The sequence below is a fragment of the Lutjanus erythropterus genome, chromosome 14 (assembly GCF_056507025.1).
Source record: "Lutjanus erythropterus isolate fLutEry1 chromosome 14, fLutEry1.hap2, whole genome shotgun sequence".
Taxonomy (NCBI): domain Eukaryota; kingdom Metazoa; phylum Chordata; class Actinopteri; order Lutjaniformes; family Lutjanidae; genus Lutjanus; species Lutjanus erythropterus.
In genome coordinates, this window is record NC_139330.1 from 36,402,713 (window position 1) to 36,427,429 (window position 24,717).

At 37.1% G+C, this 24,717-nt stretch overlaps 1 protein-coding gene across 3 annotated transcripts in view; it reads right to left on the reverse strand.

Annotated features, from left to right (window-relative positions):
- The window catches only part of shtn1 (shootin 1), a 49,156-nt gene that overhangs the window by 21,497 nt on the left and 2,942 nt on the right, over positions 1–24,717 (reverse strand). For all 3 annotated transcript variants that reach the window (XM_084736352.1, XM_084736351.1, XM_084736350.1), the window contains exons 2-6: positions 23,212–23,420; positions 20,702–20,754; positions 19,437–19,497; positions 9,136–9,230; positions 1,430–1,583 (exon numbers count right to left, since the gene is read on the reverse strand). In XM_084736352.1, the coding sequence (XP_084592478.1) occupies positions 1,430–1,583; positions 9,136–9,230; positions 19,437–19,497; positions 20,702–20,754; positions 23,212–23,266 (418 nt within the window). In that variant the 5' untranslated portion in view covers positions 23,267–23,420. The remainder of the gene's footprint in view (positions 1–1,429; positions 1,584–9,135; positions 9,231–19,436; positions 19,498–20,701; positions 20,755–23,211; positions 23,421–24,717) is intronic.

The window sequence follows — 24,717 nt, forward strand, 5'->3', positions numbered from 1 at the left end:
CTGGAAATTGTAATCACATTACTTTTATACTAAATTGCAGCCTGACTGAATTAGTTAACTTTTTAGATAAAGAAATAAAATAAGTCAGATATTTGCTGAGCCAGATTGTACAGGAACTTAATGATTAATCATTAATAATCAATTGATTAATTGCCAAATAAGAATTTAACTGATTTACATTTGACATTCCCTTATCCGTCAGAGCAATTGATTGGATCATTTAAAATTAAAGTAAAAAAAAAAAAAGAGGAAGAAAAGAAAAAAATGAAAATGAGAAAAGGTATAAGTAGTATACATTATTAGCATTTTCAACTATTGTAAGCCTAATAGGAAGCCAAGTCTATTTACAGACAGATGACACATTATGAAACATTAAACTGTCTGTCATGAAACATAATTTTGGTTGATAATAGCACAACAAGATCTAATGTGATAAAGAGATGAACATTATTAATTTGTATATGAATGTATAATTTATCACACCTGTAAGGTGCTAGAAAAGCTTGAAAATGAACCTTAAACATGCTTTGATTTGACTTTGAGAAAAGTGTATGAACCCTGAAGCTGTGATTTTAGTTGACATGTGCAAATCTGATTTTGAGGACCTCAGAGCAAACAAAGTCTCTGGGACCCCCTGTGATTTCTGGCACCCTCCCTCAGGATTTCCATTTTGTAAACCAATGCTTTTGACAGTTTAAGACTCACACAACATGCTGCATGTAGTTAGTAGTTACTTACTTCATGCATAATAACTTATGATAATATTATCATGCACCACTTAGTTTACCCATGAGTAACTTTCTGGCTCCATATATTGCAGTGGTGGAAAGAGTACTGAATATCTGTAATCAAATACATGTACTGTTACATTACTAAAATATTACTCAATTATAAGTAAAAGCACCAGTGTTAGAAAAATACTTAACACTGCAACAGCCAAGAAGGTCATTTAGACCATTTTCATGTGCAATAACTTTGTTGAATTAAAAAATACAATGCTGCTGGTACCTGACTTTTACAAAAAGTGTTTTCTGACAGGAAATGTTATATAAGCCAAATATTACTGTTTCCAAACCAACTACAATCCTTAAGCAAAAAACAGAAATTTTAGAAGACAGGAGTTGCTGGTCTGCTGCTGCCTCCATCTGTTACTTAAGTTTGTGTTATTGAGTGACTTCTGGGAATCCAAATGAATGCACAACAAACACAAACACAGACACAGGCACACTGATGTCATGAGATTTCATTTACAAGTGAATTTACTACACTATTATCAATATCTGGTAACAGGTAGTGATGCAGGCAGGAACTGTGCTGTCAGACTCAGGCCTTCTAAAACCACCAACAATGCTGCACACAGTTGAGCTGTTTCTAAGTGCTAACTTGCTGGTAAATATGTGACATACATCAACACTGAAACATCTTCTACCTGAGATGGTGGTCTGACACTGACGGGAGAAGCAGACATCCTCACTCTCCTCCTCCTCTTCATCCTTGAGGTTGATCTCGGTGATAGTCTCTGGGCTGAGGTGGGACAGCAGCATCATGCTCTTCCTCTTCAGAGAGCGGTTCTGACGGTTCAACTACAGCGAGGAGCCACAGAGGGAAAGATACAAAGACATACATATGAATGTCAAAGTCAATGGCACTACTATTTAAGGCATGTTTTCAGTAAGTGCCGTTTTCCAATGTCCACATTACCTAGAAAATAAAATGGTTAATCTTTTGTTAAGACAGTATTTTCATGGCCAATTTCTGGGCAATGATCTCATTGATTTTTATGGTTAATAACACAAGACTAAACAAAGAGTTTAAATGCTGCACTTTGTAAAGCATTAACTCTATTTAAACTGTTATGAATGTTTTAATATATTATGGTGTTCCAACACCAGATCAGAGAGGCTGGTTTATCACTATCTTGTCCTTTAAAATCTGTTTAACACGATTAAGCAGCTAGGTGATACGAACAAAAGGCTAAAGGCTACGATATACAAACTAAGGCTACACTATTTACACCCAGTAATATTAAGGCTCCTCACATTTTTATTAACACCACCCACAGCATTGATATTGAGTTTGTGTATGACTGGACAAATGCTTTCATTTCAAGCATCACGTTAAAAGTATAACTAAGAAAGACACTGGATTTCTTATATAGATTAAAATGATCTTTCTCTCCATCCTCATGTAAAAGTCAAGTCGTGTCACATCACGTCACGTCACGTCACGTCACGTCACGTCACGTCACGTCACGTCACGTCACGCCACGCCACGCCACATCATGTTTCAGATACATGTCAGACTCAGGCTTCAGGACTCATCACTGTAACATTGCACACTCTGGTCAGATGGTATTCATTTTATATTCATATAATATTTACTTTATAAATAATTTCTCAATGTTTTTAGGCCATGCCATGATACATAATACACATCTCAATTTTTTCAATATTTTCTTTATAAAAACATGCTGTAAATTCATAAATGGTGATATCATGATATGATCTTAGAGCTGTGCAATATGGACATAATCATATACAATGAAATCTTTGACTAAATACCTTGATGTTGATACTGCAACAGTATTGTAGCAGGGTTTCTGCTGGTTTCAACAAGTTTTCACTATTCATATTACATATCACAATCACAATTTCAGTCAAAATAATCACAATATGACTTTTTTACCAAATCATGCAGCCTTCATTTTTCTAATTACTTTTAAACATAAGCTAACTCAAGTTTTTATGACCAAATGTTTTTGCTACAATGTATAATCCATACTGGCACTTAAACACATTCTATGTTCAAGTGGCCTCTTCTGTTGATGTGGGGACAGCAGACTTTATTCTGTACTACTTATAATATCTTGGGTTGTATTTTTATTATATGTATTTAATAGATGTGCATTCAATGTGTAACTCTGCTGATTAGCTAAGTCAGTATTGATTATCCCTATTTTTTTTTTTTACTTGATTAAATATAGGTTAAAAAATGCAGTAATGCAAAACTTTTCAAAACTACTACTAAAAATAATTTCACTAGTAATTTGATTAACAGTAGCTACAATGGTTCAACAACACAGTCATGACAATAACACTTAAGTGTAAACTGTTTTGTTTGAGAGGATGAATTCACTCACCATATCTCAACATGAGATTACATGGTGCAGCCACAGAAACAACCTCTGAATGCACAACTTATGGCATATCCAGCACGATTCCCTAAAACATGACACGAATCCAGCAAAAACTGACTACAGAGCCTGCATCTTACAGCGCTTTCATTTTTCAAATCTGCATAGAGTGACAAGCATGCTTTGTATTAAGCTCGTGGAAAACAGGCGATGAAATAAGGTAGCAGAGCGACAGACGGGCCAGATGAGATGTTGTTGATTTCCTCTTTTCTTTGGCCCTGCAATCAGTCATAATGGCAGGACGCATGCAAAAGCAATGATAAGGTGTGAAAAAACAGACATCATTAGAGGAGCACCAGCAGACGAAGAAAAGGCAGTGAATATCTCTCCTTTTAGATGTAATCACAGTTTTTTGATGTGACATGTATTTGCATCGTGCATTTCTGTGCATCATGTTTTTCTGTGTGATTATCACTTCTAACACGTATTCTTATGTGACGTTTTTCTGTGAAATTCTTTGCAAATTCTACATGAGGCATACATACTAAACTGCTGCAATGGCCAATCCATTTCTAAAAGTTCAATCATCAGGATGGCCATACGTATCAATTAAGAAGACCATTACTACGTAAAACATGAATGAAGCCTATGGGAAGGAGATGGATGCCAATTATGCATGTTTCCTGATGTCATCTGAAGGAAGAAAAGTGCCCGGAGAGGAGAAAAAAAAGAGGAGAGACAGAAAAGGCAAGCCATAAAAGAAACATTTATTAATGGCATCCTGGTGGGAGCAGATTGCAGCAATTCCATCTTTTGATGATGCCCTTCAGACTGCATCTTTTTTTTCTGAAATGCAATCAACAATACATAACATGGAATCACATTCTTTTGATAATAATCTACAATTCTAGACGAGATGTACATATAAAATTACACACTAAGATAAATCAAGGCTGACATAGCATCGAGCTAGCACTCCGCGGAGGTCCCGGCCCCTTCATCTTACCTCTGATCACACATCAACACAAAAACATTAAGCATCAAGCAGCACATTCTGACTTGACTGGTTGTAAATTGCTAAAAAACCCTCTGGTGGCTTTTTAATTCAAAATGTTGAGGAGTTAAGGAATTGCTCTGAACTTTAGCTTCTTTCAGAGTGGCCTTGGAAATATTTTACTATGCAAAATCACCATCATTGGCTACAAAGAAATTAATACAGAGTTCAATTTGTCTGTCCTCCTCTGGGAACACCTCCTCATGTATTTTGGCTTTGATTTAAATGTAAATGAGTAATAAACTGATGTGAACACCCTCCGAGTGTAGGAATTGTGACTTTACAATATTGCTGAAATGCTGTTGAAAGGTCAACACTGTTCAAAAAGGTAATGTCACTTATTCCAACCTTATTCTATTCAAAGTACTTATGGATTAATGGTGAATAGATGTGTTGCTTTCAGCTGAAGTAAGTGAATAGTTGATGTATGGATATATTCTCGGAAATGGCTAATTAAGGACTATGTGTTTGTGTGCCCCCCACAGTGAGTGCACACACACACACTGTTGTATTAGGACAGCAGGCACAGTGAGTGTCTAGTAATGGACACTGTTTTATATCGAGAAGGAAGAGAAGGAAAGAAGCAGTGAGCAGAGGAGACCAGAGACATCAAATAAAGCTTGAAAGAGAGTAGTCACTTAGACTGGCATGAAGCAAGCTTTTAGCCAGTATATTCTTAAGAACAAATAGATTAATTCCTGCTGTCAGAGTCAGACCAGGAGTGGGCTAGTTTATTGCTGCCTCTTAGCGGCCCTGTTCAGTGGACACAGCCTGATACATTATCTTTTCTGAAGCCAATTCTTGCACTGAGTCGGTAGGGAAAGAAATGTGACAAAATCGACTCTCTCCCACGTTTCAAGGCAATGACAATTCATCACATTTGATTCTGTGTCATCACTTGATAAATATTCACTTTGCAAATCCTGAAATTTCAAAACCTGCATATTTACATCCACAGACTACAATGACAAAGAAACTACTCCAAGGAAAATGTGGGATGCTGTAAGTCTCTGTTTTTTTAATTTGAAAAGAAGCTCTGTTTATGATCATTCTCAAAATATTTATTTCGGAACAATGGCCACAAAAGACTGTTCAGGTAGATTATATCTGGACCACTGCTCCTTTCTGTTTTCTGGGTGTATTTATATTAAAAAACATGTTTTTTATGAGACAACATAAGTGCATTTACACTGAATTAACAGGCTCTTGTTTTTCCTCTGATCAGTAAAACAAGATACAAATTTTAAATGCTTCATAAAAGCTGCACTGCAGATATAAATCTTGAACTCACAGAATTTCTTCTTTAGTCTAATTTATTTGGTGACCCAAATAAAATCTCTTGTGGGTCCCGACCCAGTCAGTGGGAATAACTAGTCTAACCCTAGCACCACATTATCACATGTGTATTTTTACCATGATATCAATGCTGCATTTTTTCAATATCATAGTTTTCATCAATACTGGTATATGGCACCACCTCTCTGGGCATACCTGCCAACAATCCCATTTTTCTCTTGTGTCTTCTTTATTTTATTGCCCTCTCCCAACGTTTCTCCCACGAGAAACATGGCTCTCAAACTTTATTATCCACGATCGTCATAAACAGATCAATAAGTTGTCTGACACAGGCCTCGTTCAGGGTGCAAAAGCAGTCATTCTACTTTCAGTTTAATATTTTGCACCCGCATTTACACCATTATTGAATTCTGACCAATAAATACCAAGCACAAGGAAATAGGTCTGGTGCATGTGTGTCTATGCATGCCTCTGAAACAGCTGCAGTCACAGTTAAATGTGATAACAACAGCTAAGCAAACCGAAAGATTTACCTCAGGAAATGTCCAACATGTGTCAGTGCTTCAGAGTGTCATGTCATGAACACACATCAACACAAATCTGCACCCAAAGACAGATGAGTCTGATTTTCCACCAGGTAATAATGATCCACTCACTCAAGATAATCAAAACACCTTATAGTGAGCAGCTTCATGTAGGAATTACTTTTTGTTCTGCAGTAGAATCTACCAGAACTACTTTAGACTCTTTCTTTCTTACTTTCTACTAGAAAGAAAGTAGTTCCTACATGAAACTGTCTGTAGATTATCTTGAATAACTGGGTCATGCTTTTGGGAAAGTGTGTTTTTTTTGGATGTGCTGAGCATCACAAGCTGAGTGCCATTTAGTCCCATTATATTGGAGAGAAGGCCGATTTCTCCAAAACCTGACTCAGGGGTGAACTGTCCCTTTAAGGATTCACTTTTCTTTGTAATTTTATGACAGTAAATGGAAAGTCTTTTAGTTTTGGAATGTTGGTTGGACATAGGGAGCAATTTGTCACTTGTGATCAGCATTTTTCACAAAACAATGAATCAATTGAATTGTGAAAATAATCAGATTATTAGATTTTTCAGATATCCAGTAGGTTAGGAGATCATTCTGGCAGGGGTGGGGGTTCAGTTTCATATTGATTTCTGGGCCAACCTGTTCAAATTTATTGCGTGACTCAAGACAGTGATTGCCACCATCATTTTATTGTGAAATATAGTAGTCATGTTCCAAAGGTAGAGAGAAATAATGTAGTCCTCCAGCTCTAAGTAGAAGTCATTAGCCTGTATCAACCTAACTATATTGCATTGCACCATTTTAAATGCTGCTCGTGGCTGCCATACAGCCTCACAATCACAATCAACTTATCAACTCATCAAGAATTAAATTAATTTTGGTGAATATCACAACATGTCTGGGACTAAAATCTGGTACCCACACCCTGCTTTACACCACAGGGAAACAACAAAAAGCCTGACCTATAGAATTCAAACCATTAAGTGATTAATAAATTATGAATTGATTATTAAATAAATTAATTATTATCAATATTATTCTATTAATTAATTGGTTTGAGTCATTTTTTAAAGAAAAGGTAACATTTCTCTGATTTCAGCTTTTTAAATGAGAATATGTTCTGGTTTCTTTAATCCTCTCTGACAGTAAACTGAATATCTTTGGCTGTGGATAAAACAATTTGAGGACTTCATCTTGAACATTAGGAAACATTTTTCACCATTTCAAGACATTTTGTTAATCAAACAGCTAATCAATTGATCAAGAAAATAATGGACAGGTTAAACAACAATTATAATTGTTAGTTGCAGCCTTATATGTGTCCGGCACTGGAGCCTAAGCAACTACTTACAAATACTCAGATTACTGAAATGAAGTAGTTTTTTTTGGGTATTTGTACTTTCATGAGTAGATTTTCAAGTCTGTACTTTTACTTGTATTTAAGTATGCATTTTACTATGTAATGTACTTAGTTACTGTTAAAATCAGAATTGAGTACTCAGTATAAATAAAATCTATACCCAAATCTTTCATCTGCATTTTGGTAGCCAGTAAGGGCATCAGATCGCAAACAGACCAATGAAAACAAAAACAGTGCAGCAGCACAGTTTATTAAAATGAATATTTAATCAGTAGTGTAGAATTGGCAGTAATTGCACATTAGTTAACACTGGTTTGTCTGGCAGAGCCATTTTGTTGACAGGGAAGTTCAACTTTAAAAAATGAAAAAAGAAGAAGAAGAAGAAGAAGAAGAAGAAGAGAAAAAAAAATTGTTTTGTATCAGAAAACATTTTTTGTATCTAATTTTTAATGATTTAATTGATGGAAAATGCACGTGTGACCTTGGATAGGTGAACAACAGAACAGGAGCGATTTAGACTAAACATTTGGATTTTTTTTTTAAAGAATACTTTTAGTAGACTTTTAGTAATATTTTTCTAACACCTGTACTTTAACTTGTAATTGAGTAATATTTTAGTAAAAGTAAGAGTCAGATTTTCAATACTCTTCCACAACTGATTATTCATCATTAGGTTACATTACAGTTGCCTGTCGATATTAAAGTGGTAATGGTGGTGAAAGTAAATTTCTTCATTGCAGATAATTAACTACAGAATGACAGTGATGATTCAACAGTACCATCTAGAACACTGATGACAGTCCTGTTATGTGTTTAAGCATTTTAACCTTGACAAAATGTTAACTGACTGGATTGCAGCAGTGAGTGTTCAGCAGTATCAGTATGGAGGAGTACTGGGAGTGTCCAGAGAGTCAAAGGATGAAGTTTTTCAAAGGCAGAAATCTCAGCAGCCACCTAAATAGTTTTCAAGCAAGTAGTATTGATCAACAGCCTGGACAGCACACCCAACACACCCACTTATGGTCATTTGGGGCAGTAAAAATCTTACTTGTCACCCCTGTAAGATGAGGATGAAAAACAACCCAAAGGAAAGAGGAGGACCGAAGGCCGAGAAACGGTAAGAAAAAAAGGCCTAAAAGTCGACCTTCACCATAATTCTCCCTCAGCCTCCCACTGCCCAAAATCTGGTCCAACCAGGTGGACTGTGAAGGCTTTTGTCCAGAAATTGAATGAGAAATGATTACAGTGATAAGCTCAACACCAGTGGGCTGCAAAATCACTATGTGCCAGGCTCCCCCACTCTCAATCACAACTCACATTTTAGCAAGGACTCCAAAAACGTGTGCTCTGAATCAAAAGAATTCAATGCAATTTTAGACACTAAGATATGGGGACAGCAGCACAACTGGAGGACCACAGAGTGCTTTTGATTGCAACATACAGATTGAATGTGTCAGAGTGAGAGTTACTGGAATCCACTGACCAGAGAGTCATCTCAAATAGCTGATTGGATACTGTAGTATTTATTTAGCCAAACTTGTTCTGAATCAACACATCTGGCTATTCTGATTGCATTATTCCTCTTTTGTTTGAATTAAATTTTCTTGATTCTGGGCATTTTATTGGACTTGATTCGAACTTGAATCAAGGCTTGTCTAGACAGTGTCAGTGACATAGAAATACCACAGATGGCTGGTTGTCTTTGAGCAGTACTGTTGACAGTATTTGTCTAAAGATGAAGTGTACCTTTGAGGCCAGAGCTTCAGCACTTTCTCTGCATGTCCTCTCGATCTCCAGGTTCTCCTGAATGGCATTCACCTCTTCAATGACCATTTGAGACACTAAGAAACAAGAATTAAAGACAAAGAAAATGATTAACCATACTCAGTGTAGTGTGGTGTGGTGGTAAATACAGAAGTGGGTAAGCTGTAGTTTACCTCCCAGTCTAAACACTTGACATTTTCTTAGACTATAAATCAAGACAGATGTAAGCAACAGTAGCTAATATGACTAGAAAATGACAAGACATATTCAAAATAAACCCACCACTGACAACATTCACAGGTAAGTCCTAAAGTCACATATCATGCTGTTGTAGCTACTTGGCTATTTTACAAAGTATGAGGTTCATTTATTTATCATGTTAGCTGTAGTCCCTTTATGCTACTCACAAATAGAGCTGCAAGGATTAAGTGATTTTTAATCGAAGTTAATCACCAACTATTTTGATAATCGTAATTGATTAAATCGGAAAAGAAAAACAGTTAAAATTCTCTGATTTCAGTTTCTCATGTGAATATTTTTTGTTTTCTTTGCTCCTCTTTTAGGGTGGCATAATAAATCAAAATTTTATCAAAATTGCAATATGGTTTTCTGCAATTTTCAAATCGCAGGAGGTCCAACATTTATTAAAGGTAAGGCATGTCAAAAAACATTTACATGGATGAAAAAAAATCACACCCATCATGATATCATGTTTGTCAATCAAAATAAGAATAATGATGTAAATCAAAATAATTGCAGTTAGTTATCATCATCTGACATTTAAAGACAAACATTGATGAATCGAGGAAATAATCAGCTGATTAATTGACTACAAAAATAATTGTTAGTTGCAGCCTTACTCACAAAACAAAAATTAAATGGATAGATGAATAAGTAAGTCATAAATATTTTTTATGTTGGAGTGTAATAAGAAACTTTGGATGTGTCTATGGTGTACAATGAAGAAACAACGCGTACAAATATTGTGAGAGCTTCATAAATCTAGTGTTCCCTTCTAGATACAAAATACAAAACCTTGTCTATGTTGAAAATGGTAAAAGGACTACACTAGATGTCACATTCACACACATTTTGATACACTAATGGCAGAGGCTTCCATGCAGGGTGCCTCTGCTCCTCACACGTTGACACACTGAGGGCGATGCCTGCAGGAGCAGTTTGGAGTTCAGTATCTTGCCCAAGGATAGTGCGACACAGGGTTTACAAATGGTCAGATGTGAAAGGAGTGTAGTGAAATCTGTGGTCATCAATTCAAAATGATGGTCTTAGAGCTCACTGTGAGACACATCCACAGACAGAGACTAGACTTCTTTTTTTTTTCACACCTTCTTACCCTCCTGACATTATATCACGGTATACAGTATTGTGGTAATATGTACAGAATGCTCTCCCTCAGTGTGGGTGAAGCTGTTCATCATAGCAATGCTATTCCTGAAACAACACACATGCTTTGCTGTGGTTTTGAGAAGCTGCGGCCTTTATTCACTGACAAACTCAAACCTGCACTGTACATTTACTGCCAGACCGACAATTTCACTACACAGCTTATTTACACACTCTACTACAGTCTGTCTGCCACTCACTCTCTGCCACTCTGAGTTACTCTGTAGTGGTCTGCAGTGTTTGCTTTATTGTTTATTGTTTATTGCTTATTTGGATCTCCCACTAGCTGTAACAAAGCTCTTCTTGGGGTCCATATTAAGAGCACAATGTATATCCATGTTTAACATACGTTTTACATAATTGCATGCAAACCAACTACCATTTTAACATACTGTGTGACACTTAAGACATTCCTTTCAATAGACAATATAGACAAATCCAGCAACCGCTTTGTGCATTCCGACATCTTATGGCGCCACCATAGCTGGCACATTGTGTCCGTCACCCTCAGTGTCTGTTGTTTGGGTCTAGAAGGAAAGCCCAAATCTCTTGTGAGATTTTTCATTGGTGTGGTCAAAATGTTAACTCTTGCAAGATCTTGCAGGTGTGGGATCGGATTCCAGACACTGTGTCTGCTGTTGTCTGCTGACATTGTCAGCAGGGATAATTGGTGTAACGATGTTAAAAAGCAGCCCTCAGTAACTGATAAAGGTTACTTTTAGCATGGCGATATTAATGTTGTTCAAATTTTACACAGTAGTCAGATGCTGGTTGTGACAATAGTCAGAAATGGATGATAGAGAAAAGAGAAAAATGGACCACTTCCACCACATTTAAGTGATGAAGTTCTGGGTAATATATATTTAAAAAAAAATTAAATTTACATTTTTCATCAGATATTCAAGATTTTCAGGAACAAAGTTCTTTTCTGTTAATATTTTTTGATCCACTATGACACATGGTGGTCCTCTGTACACTCAGTGAATCTATGTAGGACAGCAGCACTCTTCATGAAGTAAAGTTCTGTGTATTTTGCTTCTTTTTTTTTTTTCAAAGATGAAATTTGATGCTTCTGTTGGAGCAGCCTCACTACACAGGTTCTTCCAGACTTCCTAGACATTGTTGTCAAAAGTAAGTAAGCCTAAAAGTAGAAAACTTTGGCTCGCATTCATTCACACTCACACTACAGAGAGATGTCGTTTGTTAACTTCTGGTGTTGGATTTGTCTATACATAAATGTTCAATATGCATACACAGCTATGTTGATACACACACTTATTAACATACATGTACATTCCTATATGTGCATACTAACAGTTGTATCAATGAACATGCATAGTAAATGATTAAATTTCGCAAACCACCATCATCATCATCATCATCATCATGACTAAATCCAAAACTCAGGCGTTTTTCTTTTTTATAAGTTTGTCCTGTGACTTCATATCCCACAACACTATGTTTCTCAGCTCAGCTGTTCTGCCGTGTCCCCAGTAGACAGACTGACCTCTGGTGGTGCATGCTCCTCACTAAAATACATGCACTCCTCAATACTGCATCTCCATATCACTCATTGGTATTGAAAATCATAATACCCTGATATACCATAATACATTTATACTGCAAAAGCCTAATGGAGGCTTAGAGACAGCATCAGAAATTTAGAAGCAAATTCTCGTGTCACTGTCAGGCCATCTATGAGCCTCTCGTCCGTGAGTAGATGCATGCTGAGTAAATATGCTCAGTGCTACATTCTGGGGACAAAGTTAGACAAAGTCAACATTTTTAAGGAACATTTAAAAAATATTTAAGAAAAAACAGGGCTTCAGAAGTTTTGTCAACACTGAAAATGGTACCCTTCCTGGCCCAAGCAAATGTCATCCTGTTGAGACCCAGTATCTTATATTAATCTGTTCAAACACCATTAACCCCCTAATGCTGTTGGCACTGCTGTTCTAGCCTTGCAGGTGTATTGCAGGTACTTCCTGGGCTTTATGATTTGGTACTGAACATTCATAAAGTTCAGGGATTTTAGTTTAAGTGAATAAGTTTTTAAAGAATGATCAAAATAGAAGCAGTGGCAGAGGCCAGGATATCCTGACTGACAAAAAGTCTGGATCAACTCAACAGCATTTTTGTGTCACTGTTACCGCAGACAAAGCAACAAACTAACAGAGCGACACAGAGAAAAGAAAATGCAGATGCATGTTCATCTTTGTACCCTTTAGCGAAGAAGCCCACTAGGCAGTAGCCTTCATTGATGTGGCAATGTTAATGAAATATGAAAAGCAGCATTTAAAATTCCTCTGAATGACTGTATTCATGTCAATACAAACTTAAAAAGTCAACTCATTGCCATTCAACCTGATCCAAATGCCATTAAAGAAACAAAGAATGTGATTAGGATTTTCTAAATGAGTGGGTGCATACCTGTGACTTCTCATTTCATTTCTCAGTTAATTGAGATAAGAGTGCTGTAACACTTGACAGTGATTTCTCCTTGCTATTGGGCCTTCCATCTGACTAGCCTCAATGGTGAGTGACCTACATGCATCATTATGATATGAATTCAAAAGGAACTGAACTAAATGTTGTTACCAATGTATCTTTTATTCTGATTATTTTCCCTACCTTTTGATTCTCATCAGGAAACTAGAACTAATGTGTATTGAGAAAAGACTGAATACAGCAATGGCAGAGCAACTTTAGAGCATGACTATGAAATGAAGTTTAGAGAGTATGGCAGGTTTTGTTAAGAAAATAGCAGGCTCTGATGTTGCACTTCACCTAGGATGAATGGAAATATTTGCCTTAATTCTTTGTTAAACAATGGGGTGCACTAGAAAGGCATATGATGAGAGGGACAATGTTTTATTAAAACACTGTTAAATCAAGTGGATACATGCACTCAACTTTATATTTATACAATGTCTATTCAATATACAGACATATCAGCAGTTAATCCGAGCCTAATCTCCTTGCAGGTTCATTGGATTTTCTAGTTCCTTGACAAATCCATGTTACAGCTTTAAGGCAAAGCTAAAATACAATACAATACATGAACCAAATGGTGTGAGGACCCTATTGGATTTGCTTGGATTCTTCTTATTATTTTTCTTTTTCTCCCTCTTCAATCGCATTTGGCATACTTATGCCATACATATAGTCGCAATGAAAAAATTTAATCTAATATAGCTTGGCCACGCCCTGTTTAAAGCAGCCCCTGTGACACGTTTCACCAGTATGCACGGAAATAGGTACACACAAGAATCATGCCCAGATGCACAACAAAGTCTCAAAGCCACTAAACCAAACTGAAGTTGGCCATTTTGCATTTTGTAGTCAAGTCTGGCAATTTCAATCCATTGTATTTTAATGAACTCCTCCTACAGAATTCATCTTAACCATTTCAAAAGAGTGTGGCTGTAGCCATCAGTGGCATAGAGCTTTGATGTCTCACCATGAAACAGGAAATTGCGATAACTTTAATATAAATGATCTGGCACCAAACTTTATATGTTTGTTAAGAGTCCATATCTAAGTGCCAAGCAGGAGTCATAGTCATACCGCCATCTAGTGGAGACAGGAAATGACATCAAAGTCCTTTCTGCAGGGTCCAGAACCTTGTCAACCAGTCGGCATCCAGCAACAGAGCCACAGGCACTGCAAGATCCAACTGGTGCTGGGGTGTGAGGGCCTGTCCAATGCTGCTTGCAGCTTTAATTTGACTTTTTCTTTTTTTACTTAAAGGACCAGTGTGTGGGATTTACTGACATCAAGTAGTGAGCGTACAAATTTCAAACACCTCGTCTCACAATTCCCTTCCAAGCATGTAGGTGAGTCTACAGTGGCTCATGATCTGTGCCAAGAGTATAATCTGTGCTGCCCTGCTGTGGCTTTGCGTGCCGTGCTGCAGTGCACTCTGTGTGTACAGCCCAATTGGTTAACATGGCTGATGAATGGAAGTGGGCAGGGCTTTAGGGTGCTTCAGTGTGTTTCCGTCACAATGTAACAAAAACATGATTCACAATATATATAATATTACATTCCATTTCTGCCACATTCTGTCAATAAATCCCCAAAATTCTTACAAACTGGACCACTACAGTCTTCTTACGTGTTTCTTAAGGAGCTTACTACCAGATCACACTATTTTCATTAGCAGATGATCCATTCGGATTTGACTTTGAGATAACTGCAGGTCGGCTCTGGTTCTCAGTGATGTAGGTTTTCAAAACTCGACCCGTACAGGACTCTGAACCAGAGTAGAGAACAGCTGCCTGCTGCTGATGAAAGTGAAGTTCATGAGTTCAAAACCAAAAGGAAAGAATTAAATAAAAGAGGCTAAAAAAGCTTCATAGATATGAGATGAACAGCAGAGTCTGTGATCATTTTTTGTGGAGTCATTATGAAGGACAACTTTTACAGCTGCATTGTTGACAATGAAAAATATTGATTGGACTAACTTTAACTGAACCTTGGTATTTGAAAAAAAATCAGGTAAAATTCAAAATCACAAACCATAATGTTGTCTAAGCTGCAATCAGAGTACAAAAAGAACGCCCTTAAAGAATTCCCCACCACTTATCTAATTAAACATTGTGGTTGAGCGAGAAAGAAATTAAGCATTAGTGCCAGTGGTGTGGGCAATTCCTTCCCCCAGTGACACCTAATTAGGAACCTGATGAACGCCAGCGCGAGGCGATATCCACGTTCCTCCGGCGCCCTCCACATCAGTCATTCAATAGCACTTAGCTGCCAGTTTTCATCCTTGGCCTCTTCTCCGTTCCTCTCTGCCTGTCTCCATAATGCCGTGGCCACACTCAGCAACCTACGAAAGGACGCCTTGAACTAAATGACATGTTAATTATAATTACTGGTAGCCATGGTAAATAAACAGCAGTGGAAGTGTTGAAAGTGTATGAGCACGAGTCAACGGGGGGCTCTGACACGTCAGAATTGGCAGTCTTAATTGTAAGTTTCGGCCTCCCCATCATCATCACTCCATCTTTTTTCTCCCCTCTTTTTTGTGCCTGTCTTTTTTCATCCTCCTCTCAGGAAAGACAGTGATTACCCCTGTGCCGACGTGCTGCATAATGGTATCAGCGCCGCCAACGGAGCAGTGAATTAAATTGTATCTGCAGCCGCTGTGAAGCCTTGATGAGGGGGGCAGATGCCTTTGTGGTGTTATCATTATAACACAATGGTCATGTTGTCATCAACCTTGCCATCGGCAATTGAAAAGGCATGATTGTGTGTTGGGGGCTTTTTCTCCCGTCCTCCCACTACCCCCACCCCCCCCACCCCCCACCAACCCTGCCGCCCCATCCCCAGCCGTTTCGTTGTGAATAGGAGCAATTTTCTAAGAGCTATGAAATCACGTAATAGGTCCTAATATGCAGCTGCTTGGCACAGTGAGGCAGCCTCTATTAACGCGGAAGTCAAACAATATGTGTTTTGGCTGGAGAATCGCTGAATACATGAGCACAGGCCAGATTTATTCAGATGAAAATCCACACAACTGTCAGCGTCACAAAGACAAACTATTTGCTCTATCTTTTGACATGTGGTGCCCTATTTCGAATTCTGTCTTCACTAAAGTGGTCATAGCAAAGCATTCAACCTGTAAGGAAAATCATTTTGGAAAATTGAATGGTGGGCCAAAACATTTGAAACATATTTGTAGTGTTTGGAAACAGATTTGTGATAAAAGCTGGAGCAGCGACAGAGCTGTTCCAATGCCATTATCTCTGTCCTGGTTCATATGTTTGTACAGCTGTGATCATTCACAACAACATACATTTATTACAACACAACACATGTTCTCCCATCAATCCATACGTTGTCACAAATCAGATCATATAGGTATTACAAGGCAGATGTGCTGAATCTGATGCATCCTCTTGAGAATATACTGTATGCTGCTAAATGTATGTCATTTTTAATGTTTGTCTATCTTTGTTTTCTTGATATTCTATCATAAAAACATCAAAATGTTTGGATAAAAACGTGGCACTGAAAGGCAGGGCAAAATAATGTCATTAACTAGAAGAGGTCAGATATCCATCAGGCAACAGATCATGAAGCACCTCCTGCAATGCCACTACAGCTGCCAGATGCAACCAGCAGAGATTTGAATCAAGTTTTTTGTGTAATTTAGTCTCAGTTTTCTTTCAGATACACAGAACAGTGTAATGGTATTGTAACCAAGTGTCGTGGGTTCATCTAACTGTATAAACCTAAAATACTACAGGGCAAGTCCAAACTACTCCATTTGAACATTGTTATTTATTTACATTTTCTTCTTTGGTTAGGACATTTTGTTATGTATTTAGAAATTTTATTATTTATTTAGAACATTTTATTAGTTATTTAGAACATTTATTTAATGTATTTAGAATAGTGCTGTCAATCGTTAAATATTTAATCGCGATTTATCATATGACTGTCTGTAGTTAATTGCGACTGATCGAAAATTAATCGCACATTTTATTTGTTCAAAATGTACCTTAAAGGCATATTTTTCAAGTGTTTAAAGTGTAATTCAAATGTAACTTTATTAAATTAATACAATAACCAAAAACAATGACAAATAATGTCCAGAAACGCTCAGGCCCTGGATTTGGCATGAAAAAATATGCTCAACTAATAACAAACCCAAGTCCATCAGGCACAGATGAGCATACTGACCTGCTCACATTAAGGCCAAAACACACAGAAAGCTTCAATAGAAAAGTAAATTGAAGCTTCAATGGAACTGCAAGCTTCAGATTTCAAGTTCAAACACCACAGAACCAGCAGTATTTTAGGAAAAAGTCTACGTTTATATGTATCCGTTTATTTCTTTAGAATTATTATTGTTATTAATAGTTTATTTCTATAATAAAATACTGTCCTTTGAGGAGAAAAATCCTCACCTTTATTCAGTTCAGTCTATATAATGATGAAATGATTTGTGATATTCATGTTTTTGTATTAAGGCAGCAGGATCATTTACATCAGTGTCACTCTGACAGTTTACAGCAAACTGCACACCAACACACACAGAAGAGATGAAGAGGAGAGACAGAGTCTGGACTCTTCATCATGACTTACAATAATACAGCACAGTGACAAACGTCTTGTGGAGGAGACGAGCATCTGTCAGTTTGGTCTTTACAGAGACAGATATTTTAATCTGTAGTGTTTAAACCACAGAACTGTACAGTAACATCAGGATTCATCATCAATAAAGTTTTTATATCAGTCAGTACTTCACACACTTGTTCTCCTTCCTCCCTCCTCTCTGCAGCTCATCTCTCCTCCCTCACTGTTTTGATCAATCAGCATGAAGTAATTAAATATTTAAAACTACACAAATCAGACTTGGAGTAAAAAAATCACACACCACAGAAGTGTACAGTAACATTATGATTCATGATCATAAAAAGATTTTATATCAAGTCGACACATCTGTCCATATTCACACACTCTATCTCTCTCTCTCTCTCTCTCTCTCTCTCTCTCTCTCTCTCTCTCTGCTGTGGATCAGTCTTATTCTAACTTTTACCTGGTTTCACATTTTCACACTGCAGCTCCATCAGCACTCACTCGCCCCCCTAAGTTATACTTCTATTTCTTTGTGTTGAGTCAGTTGCCTAAACAGACAAGCCTTTACATTGTTGGGTGACACTGAAACTCACTTCTGATTCAAACTACATGTCAAAACATGCATTAATCATGCATAAAAAAATAGTGGCATTAAAAGGAATTTTCGTTAACATTATTACCGCATTAACTTTGACAGCCCTAATTTAGAACATTTTGTTATATATTCAGAACATTTGTTATTAATTTATTTAGAACATTTTATTATTTATTTAATTAAGAGTTACAGTTGATTGTGTAGCAAGGTTACTTGCCATCTCTCTGAGTTTTCCTGCTGGGGTCACAATTCTCCCATACTTCTCCCAATTTATAACAATATATAAAAGTCTTCACACCATTTTACATAACAGCCATTACAGCATGTACCAAATGTTGTTTCCTGGCATGCACATGACATGGAAGAGAAAAAGGTTCCCTGTCAGTGTTTTATTATGCCATTTGATGTTTGTAGATTAATAGTACAGCTGTATTAATGTTTATGTTGCTTTTTACTGCTGTTGATGTTTCCGGTTGAGCCAATTTGAATTACTTTATATACCATTGGATAGTTTAATCTACAGCAATGCATCATGGTCTATGAGATCATGTTTGTAGCAATGCTGTCCTGTCAGGACCACATATCTCTAAAAAAGAAAAACAGCCTGATTTCAGCTTTTTGACGATCCATTTTCCAGCTGATCCAGGAGGGTTTTTAGACTTTATGTAGCTGAAGAATGAGGAGAATTTTCTCAACATATACATCCTTCATTTTATCACAAACATTCAACAACATATTTGGAGATACATGGTTTTCACTGGACAGGAAGGGGGTGAAAAGTTTTAATCTGAAAAGTAACTAGTACTAAAGCTGTCAGACAACTGTAGTAGAGTTAACAGTTCAAATGGCCTCTGAGATGTAGTGGAGTAGAAGTATTTAGCTGCATCAAATGGAAATAGTCAAGGAAAGTGCAAATACAAGTAGCTAGAATTTATAGGTAAGTAAGTTTAAAGTTTATTTTTTTACATCATGCTTTGCCTCCACATTGCACAGCCCACTGCACATGTGCATTTGTGTCTGTATCCTTGGCCTCGCTCCTGATTGTCCCACAGACACTGTGCAACAGTAGTATTTTTGTCACACTGTATTACTTATATGAAGAATTCCATGAGTTAAAGCTTGTTCGTAAAATGAAAAAATGTCCAACTTCATCTCACTTTCTGGATATGAACCAACCCAGGAGAGATGAACTTACCTTGGTGGAACTCATTGAGCTTCTTGATGGCCTCGTCCCTCTCCTCCTCCAGCCTCTTGCACTTATGAAAGAGACAGACAGCGCAGCTTTAACACGGGACCATAGCTGTTTCAATCAACCTTCAGCCTGTTTGCCTGCGCAGCAGCACAGCTCAGAGACTGTTCCTTTAGTGTCATGAGAGTGTGTTAAACGGTACTGAAAGATAAATAACAAGTAGTGTTGAAGGGCAGCTGAGGAAACAGAGTTACTGTCTCCAAAGTGACCCTGCTGCTTCCAGATATAATAGAGAGTCAAAGTCATGCCCCTTCCTGGGGACCACCATGAGACCTAACATCAGAAAATATTTCAGAAAAAGATCAGTTTGCAAGTCAAGAAGTGTTGAAGTATCAAATTTTGAAGACACATAATTAGACATACTACACAACCAGAAGTCACTTGTGTGACATCATGATTTTCTCCCTCTAAAAGCTTGTTAGCCACTGAAGCTATGATACCTGTGTGTTTTTGTACCAGGATGCAGTAACACAACAGGAGGTCTTATTCATTCTTTCTCTTAATGACTGATAAAAACACCAGGAGTTTCTGGATAAAACACTTTAGGTTAGATAATGTTACAAGGGGCAGAGAGATGGTGTTGATGATGTCTGTTGTGTGAGACGAGAGATGAAGTTCACTGAGCTGTTTCACACATTTTCACAGATTTTCCTGTCTGTTAATATTTTTGATCCACTATGACACATGGCTGTCCTCTGCACACTCAGTGAATGTATGTAGGTTAGAGTCGTGTGTATTATGCATTCTGTTTTTTTTCCAAAGTTGAAGTTTGACTTGACTTTTGGAGCAGCTGGACTGCACAGCTTCTTCTAAACTTCCTAGATATTGTTGTCATAAGTAATGCTACATAAAAAGTAAAAGCAAAGAATGTAAACTTTTTATGCCGGCTTGCATTCATTCGTGCTTATAAGTGTGGGGAAATGCCACAGCAGAAATGACAGCTTGCTAACTCCCGGTACTTTGCCAGATTCATCTATATCATCATGGTGGTACAACATGGCTGACTCCATGCTACGGAACCCACACCCCTCAAAGCATCATGGGTACCAGGAAGCTATTATTACAGCTATTTCTTCTCCTTCTACCTCTGCATTTCCCTAAATTAATACAGCCACTAGAAGTAAACTAAACTAAACTATATGACACATGCTCAGATGGTGAAAAAGATCAATCAATCCGTGTGCGTGACCCTAGCTGATGGTAACACTTACCTCCATGGTTGCCGTCTCATGCTTCCTCTGCAGACCCTCATACTCCTGTATGGCTGTAGGAAGCAAAGGATGCCAGTAAGCCATCTTCATCAGTAAATCACAGTGAAGCAAATGTCAGTGAAGAACACACAACTCACATCATCCTATTAAAAAAAAGAAGGAACTTCTCCAGCATGTGATAACTTCTCATTCAGTGACTAGTGCAGCTTGTGTCCTGTGTGTCAGCTGATTATTACAGTAGGAGATGTTGAATATAGCAACACTCTGACTGTTTGAATGTTTGCTTTGGGTGTAACTACAAGTATTGTGGGGAACTGCCTTCTATACAACATTTGTTTCAACAGATAATGTGGCCAAGATAAAATGAGTTATTTACAGCCAGCAGAAGTACCCCCATGATAAATCATAATTATTAGATTAAAAAATCAAAATAAGATAGAGTCCTAATTATGAGATCTGAGAAATTAAAATGAGATAAAAAGTCATAATTAGAAGATCTGAAAAGTCAAAATTGAGATAAAAATCATAATTATGGGATCTGAAAAATGTAAATTGAGATAAAAAGTCATTATTATCAGATTAAAACATTGACATTATTAGATAAAAAGTCAAAACTATAACATAAAAAGTCATCATTTTGACATAGAAAGTTGAATTAATGAGATAAAAGTAATTATGACATAAAAGTCATAATTATGACTCTTAATATGGGGATATTTTTCTTTTAATGGTGGAAATGGCTTCCAAACAGTACTATACAAATTGAGAGGGGGTGATGTTAAATTATCATCCTGTAATATGTAGATATGAGAGACATATTTAAAGACACAGGTTCTTTTTCCAGTGGAACAACCCGTGTTAATCAGTAACCAGGAAACTGACTGAGGACACACTGTTCTTGCAGTGAGGTAAGCTCTGAATCAGGGGGCTTTGGAAAGGAGCAGGCTGACATTGCATACAGTCTGCCTGTCAGAAAGCATACCACAAGACAGATGGCAAGAGTGATATACATTTCCTGTCTGTATATCCAGTGCAGAATAAATATAACTTAAAGCAGGGAGAAACTGAGTAACCTTTTTTTTTTGACCTCCCAACTCCACTGTGAGGACAGGCCTTCTGCTTTGCCCTGTGTTTGTTGACCGAGACATATCTGACAGTTCTATTTAATCACTACGCAAGAGGGTTAGGGCCAAATGTGAAAAAAATGATTTGAGTTCTGAGTTTATTCTCAGAATTCTGACTTTAAAAATATTATTTGAATTCAGAATTTCTGAGCAAGTTTTTGTTGTGTTTTAAGCCAAAGAGAAGTCATAAAAAGCTTGTTTATGTAATGTCACTATAGCGTCTTCCTGAACTCTTCACAGAACAGCTGCTCCATCAAAAGCTAACTTACCTAATTTGAGTCATTGTGATTTTTTTCTGACAGCAGCTTCCAGCTCTGAAAAGTTCTCCCAGTTTTAGGCTGTTTTAAATTGTTATTAGCTTTAGACTCATAGCAGCTAACTAGCTAACTCACTTTCATAACAAAGCCCCATCACACAGATTACCCACAAGCTCACATTCCTTAAGGGGAAGACTTGGTCTGTAATACACAGGTGCAGTGGGGGTTTAATTCAAGTCCATTACTGAAGCAAACGTACTAATAAAAACCTTACTGAGGTAAAAGTCTGTCAGTAGTTTAGCAAAATTTAATAAAAGTGTCAAAAGTAAATGTATGGTTTGTAAGGTGTAATTTTAGGGTTTTATTCAATCTGACGTTTTTGGATTAATATTACACCTGTATTAATGTGTATGTTGCATTTAACTGCTGTAGATGTTGAGCTCATTTTAGCTGCTTTATATACTTTTGGGTGGTCTACAGCAATACATAATGTTCTACAAGATCATCATATATTTGCACTATTTGAGAATTTCAAGTATTTTATTTAAGAGAAAATGTGTATGTTAAGATATATATTTTATATTGCAGAATATCTTAAAAACATCAAGATATTATTTTTTTTTTGGGGGGGGGGGGGCTGCAGCTTACTGTGGCCCCTGGGCCCACTAGCAGTTGAAGCCGGCCCTGAGTATAAGGAGTATGCGGACTTTGACCAGGAAAACTAACACAGTCAAAGTTAGAAAAGAAGGCAGACTGACAGAACACACTGAGCTGCAGTTAGTGGACATTAAAGACGTTAGACTGACAGACTGTGTCTCACAGTGTCTCACGGTTCTCCACAACACACGCATGCTCACACTCCTGTCCTCCACCGGAGCGTTTGTCCTGACTACAAAGGACGTCAAAGGATTGTCTTTTATCGAAAAACACTGTCTATTTATCAAGAACACACTTTAAACATCCCTAAAATATTTAGTTTTAGCACCTTGCCGCTTAATGTTAAGAGATTGTATTTTTAATTTCAATAAAGCACGATTTTCTTTGACTCCCAAAGAAAGAGACAGTAGCGCTCACACAGCAGCACCTTTACTTTCATTCCGTAAAACAGGTGAGAGCTGAGCACACGTACCCTGGTTGGACAGGTGTGTAATGACACGAATCTTATCCTGCTCTTCTGCAGCCATGACGACACCGCTCCTTCTTCTCCTTCTTCTCCTTCTCCTTTTTCTTCTTCTTCTTCTTCTTCTTGTATTTCTTTAACCAAAGTTCAGCAGGAAGTGCCGCTGTCTCGCGACACACCTGCGTACAGGTAGATTCCCTCGCGCGCGAGTTCCAAGCCTACAGTACAAATACATCAGAGGAGGTCACGAGACACAGTCTGATTCTGTAACACTGTTCAAAGGAGTCAAATTCAACATAGCACATTAGTCACATGGTTATAATACTTAATTACATGGGACAGTGATTATAAGATATTAACTCAGTAAACAAACTTAGAATATGGTAGAATAGGGTTACATGAGCCGTGAAGATAGACGATTTTACTGATTTTAAGTAAAGTGTAGTTGTCATGGGTGGAAGTAACTAATTACAAATACTCAAGTTACTGTGATTACGTGTTTTTTTTTGTTTTTTTTTTTTTTTTAAATAAACATTCAAACCTTTCATCTGCATTTTTAAGCCATTGATGCTATTTGATCATAAACTGGCTAATGAAAACCAGGACATAAAGACAAACAAACAAATAAACAAATAAATAAATAAATAAATGCTGCAGCAGGTTCAGGTGTGTAGTGGTGACAGTGACCACCGGACAGAACAAAACAGGAACTGGCTGAAGATCTGTAGAAACAGAATAAGTGCTATTGATAATTTGTTAATCAGTCTCTGCAGGATTTCACAGAATGTTTGGGTGGATTGTTTCAGTTTAAATTGCCTATTTTCACAGCAGCTGTTCTAAAAAACGCATGTTGCAGTGGTTTTAAGTATTTTTTGCAATGAAATAGTGGGAGAAAGTGATATTTGCAACAAAAAAGCTGCTACTTTTTTGTATAATTCAAAAATCAACTTGTTTCAGGGAGACTAAAATCACATCATGTAGTGTTCTACGCAATCATAAAAGGCTCAGGATTAGAAAAATTCCACAAAATCTGCTTTATTTGTGCACTCGGGGTATTCTGCAAAGAACCAAAATCTTTTTTGAGATTAAGTCAAAGCAAGAACAAAATTATAAACTATAAAAGTGTACAGACTGTTAATATCAATAACAAAGACAAACCTTGAGTTCTTTTCACTACCAGTGACAAAAAAACAAATAAAAACAGGAAGCTAAATTCATCGGTCAAATTTGCAGAACATTTGCAGTGATTGGACAGAAATTGCAAGACCATGTAGTTTTCATGGCCTTGCTGGCAGAACTGATTGAACATCAATGGTTAAAAATTAACTAATACTCTGAGAAGTTTCTGAGAAGAATACTTAAGTATTTTTCTAACACCAGTATTTCTACTTGTAACTGAGTAATATTATAACAGTAACAGTACTTGTACTTTAGTTCAGATTTTCAGTACTCTTTCCATCACTGGTTACTGTACAGCATATACCTCAGGCTGATATGTAGCCATGTAAATTAAAA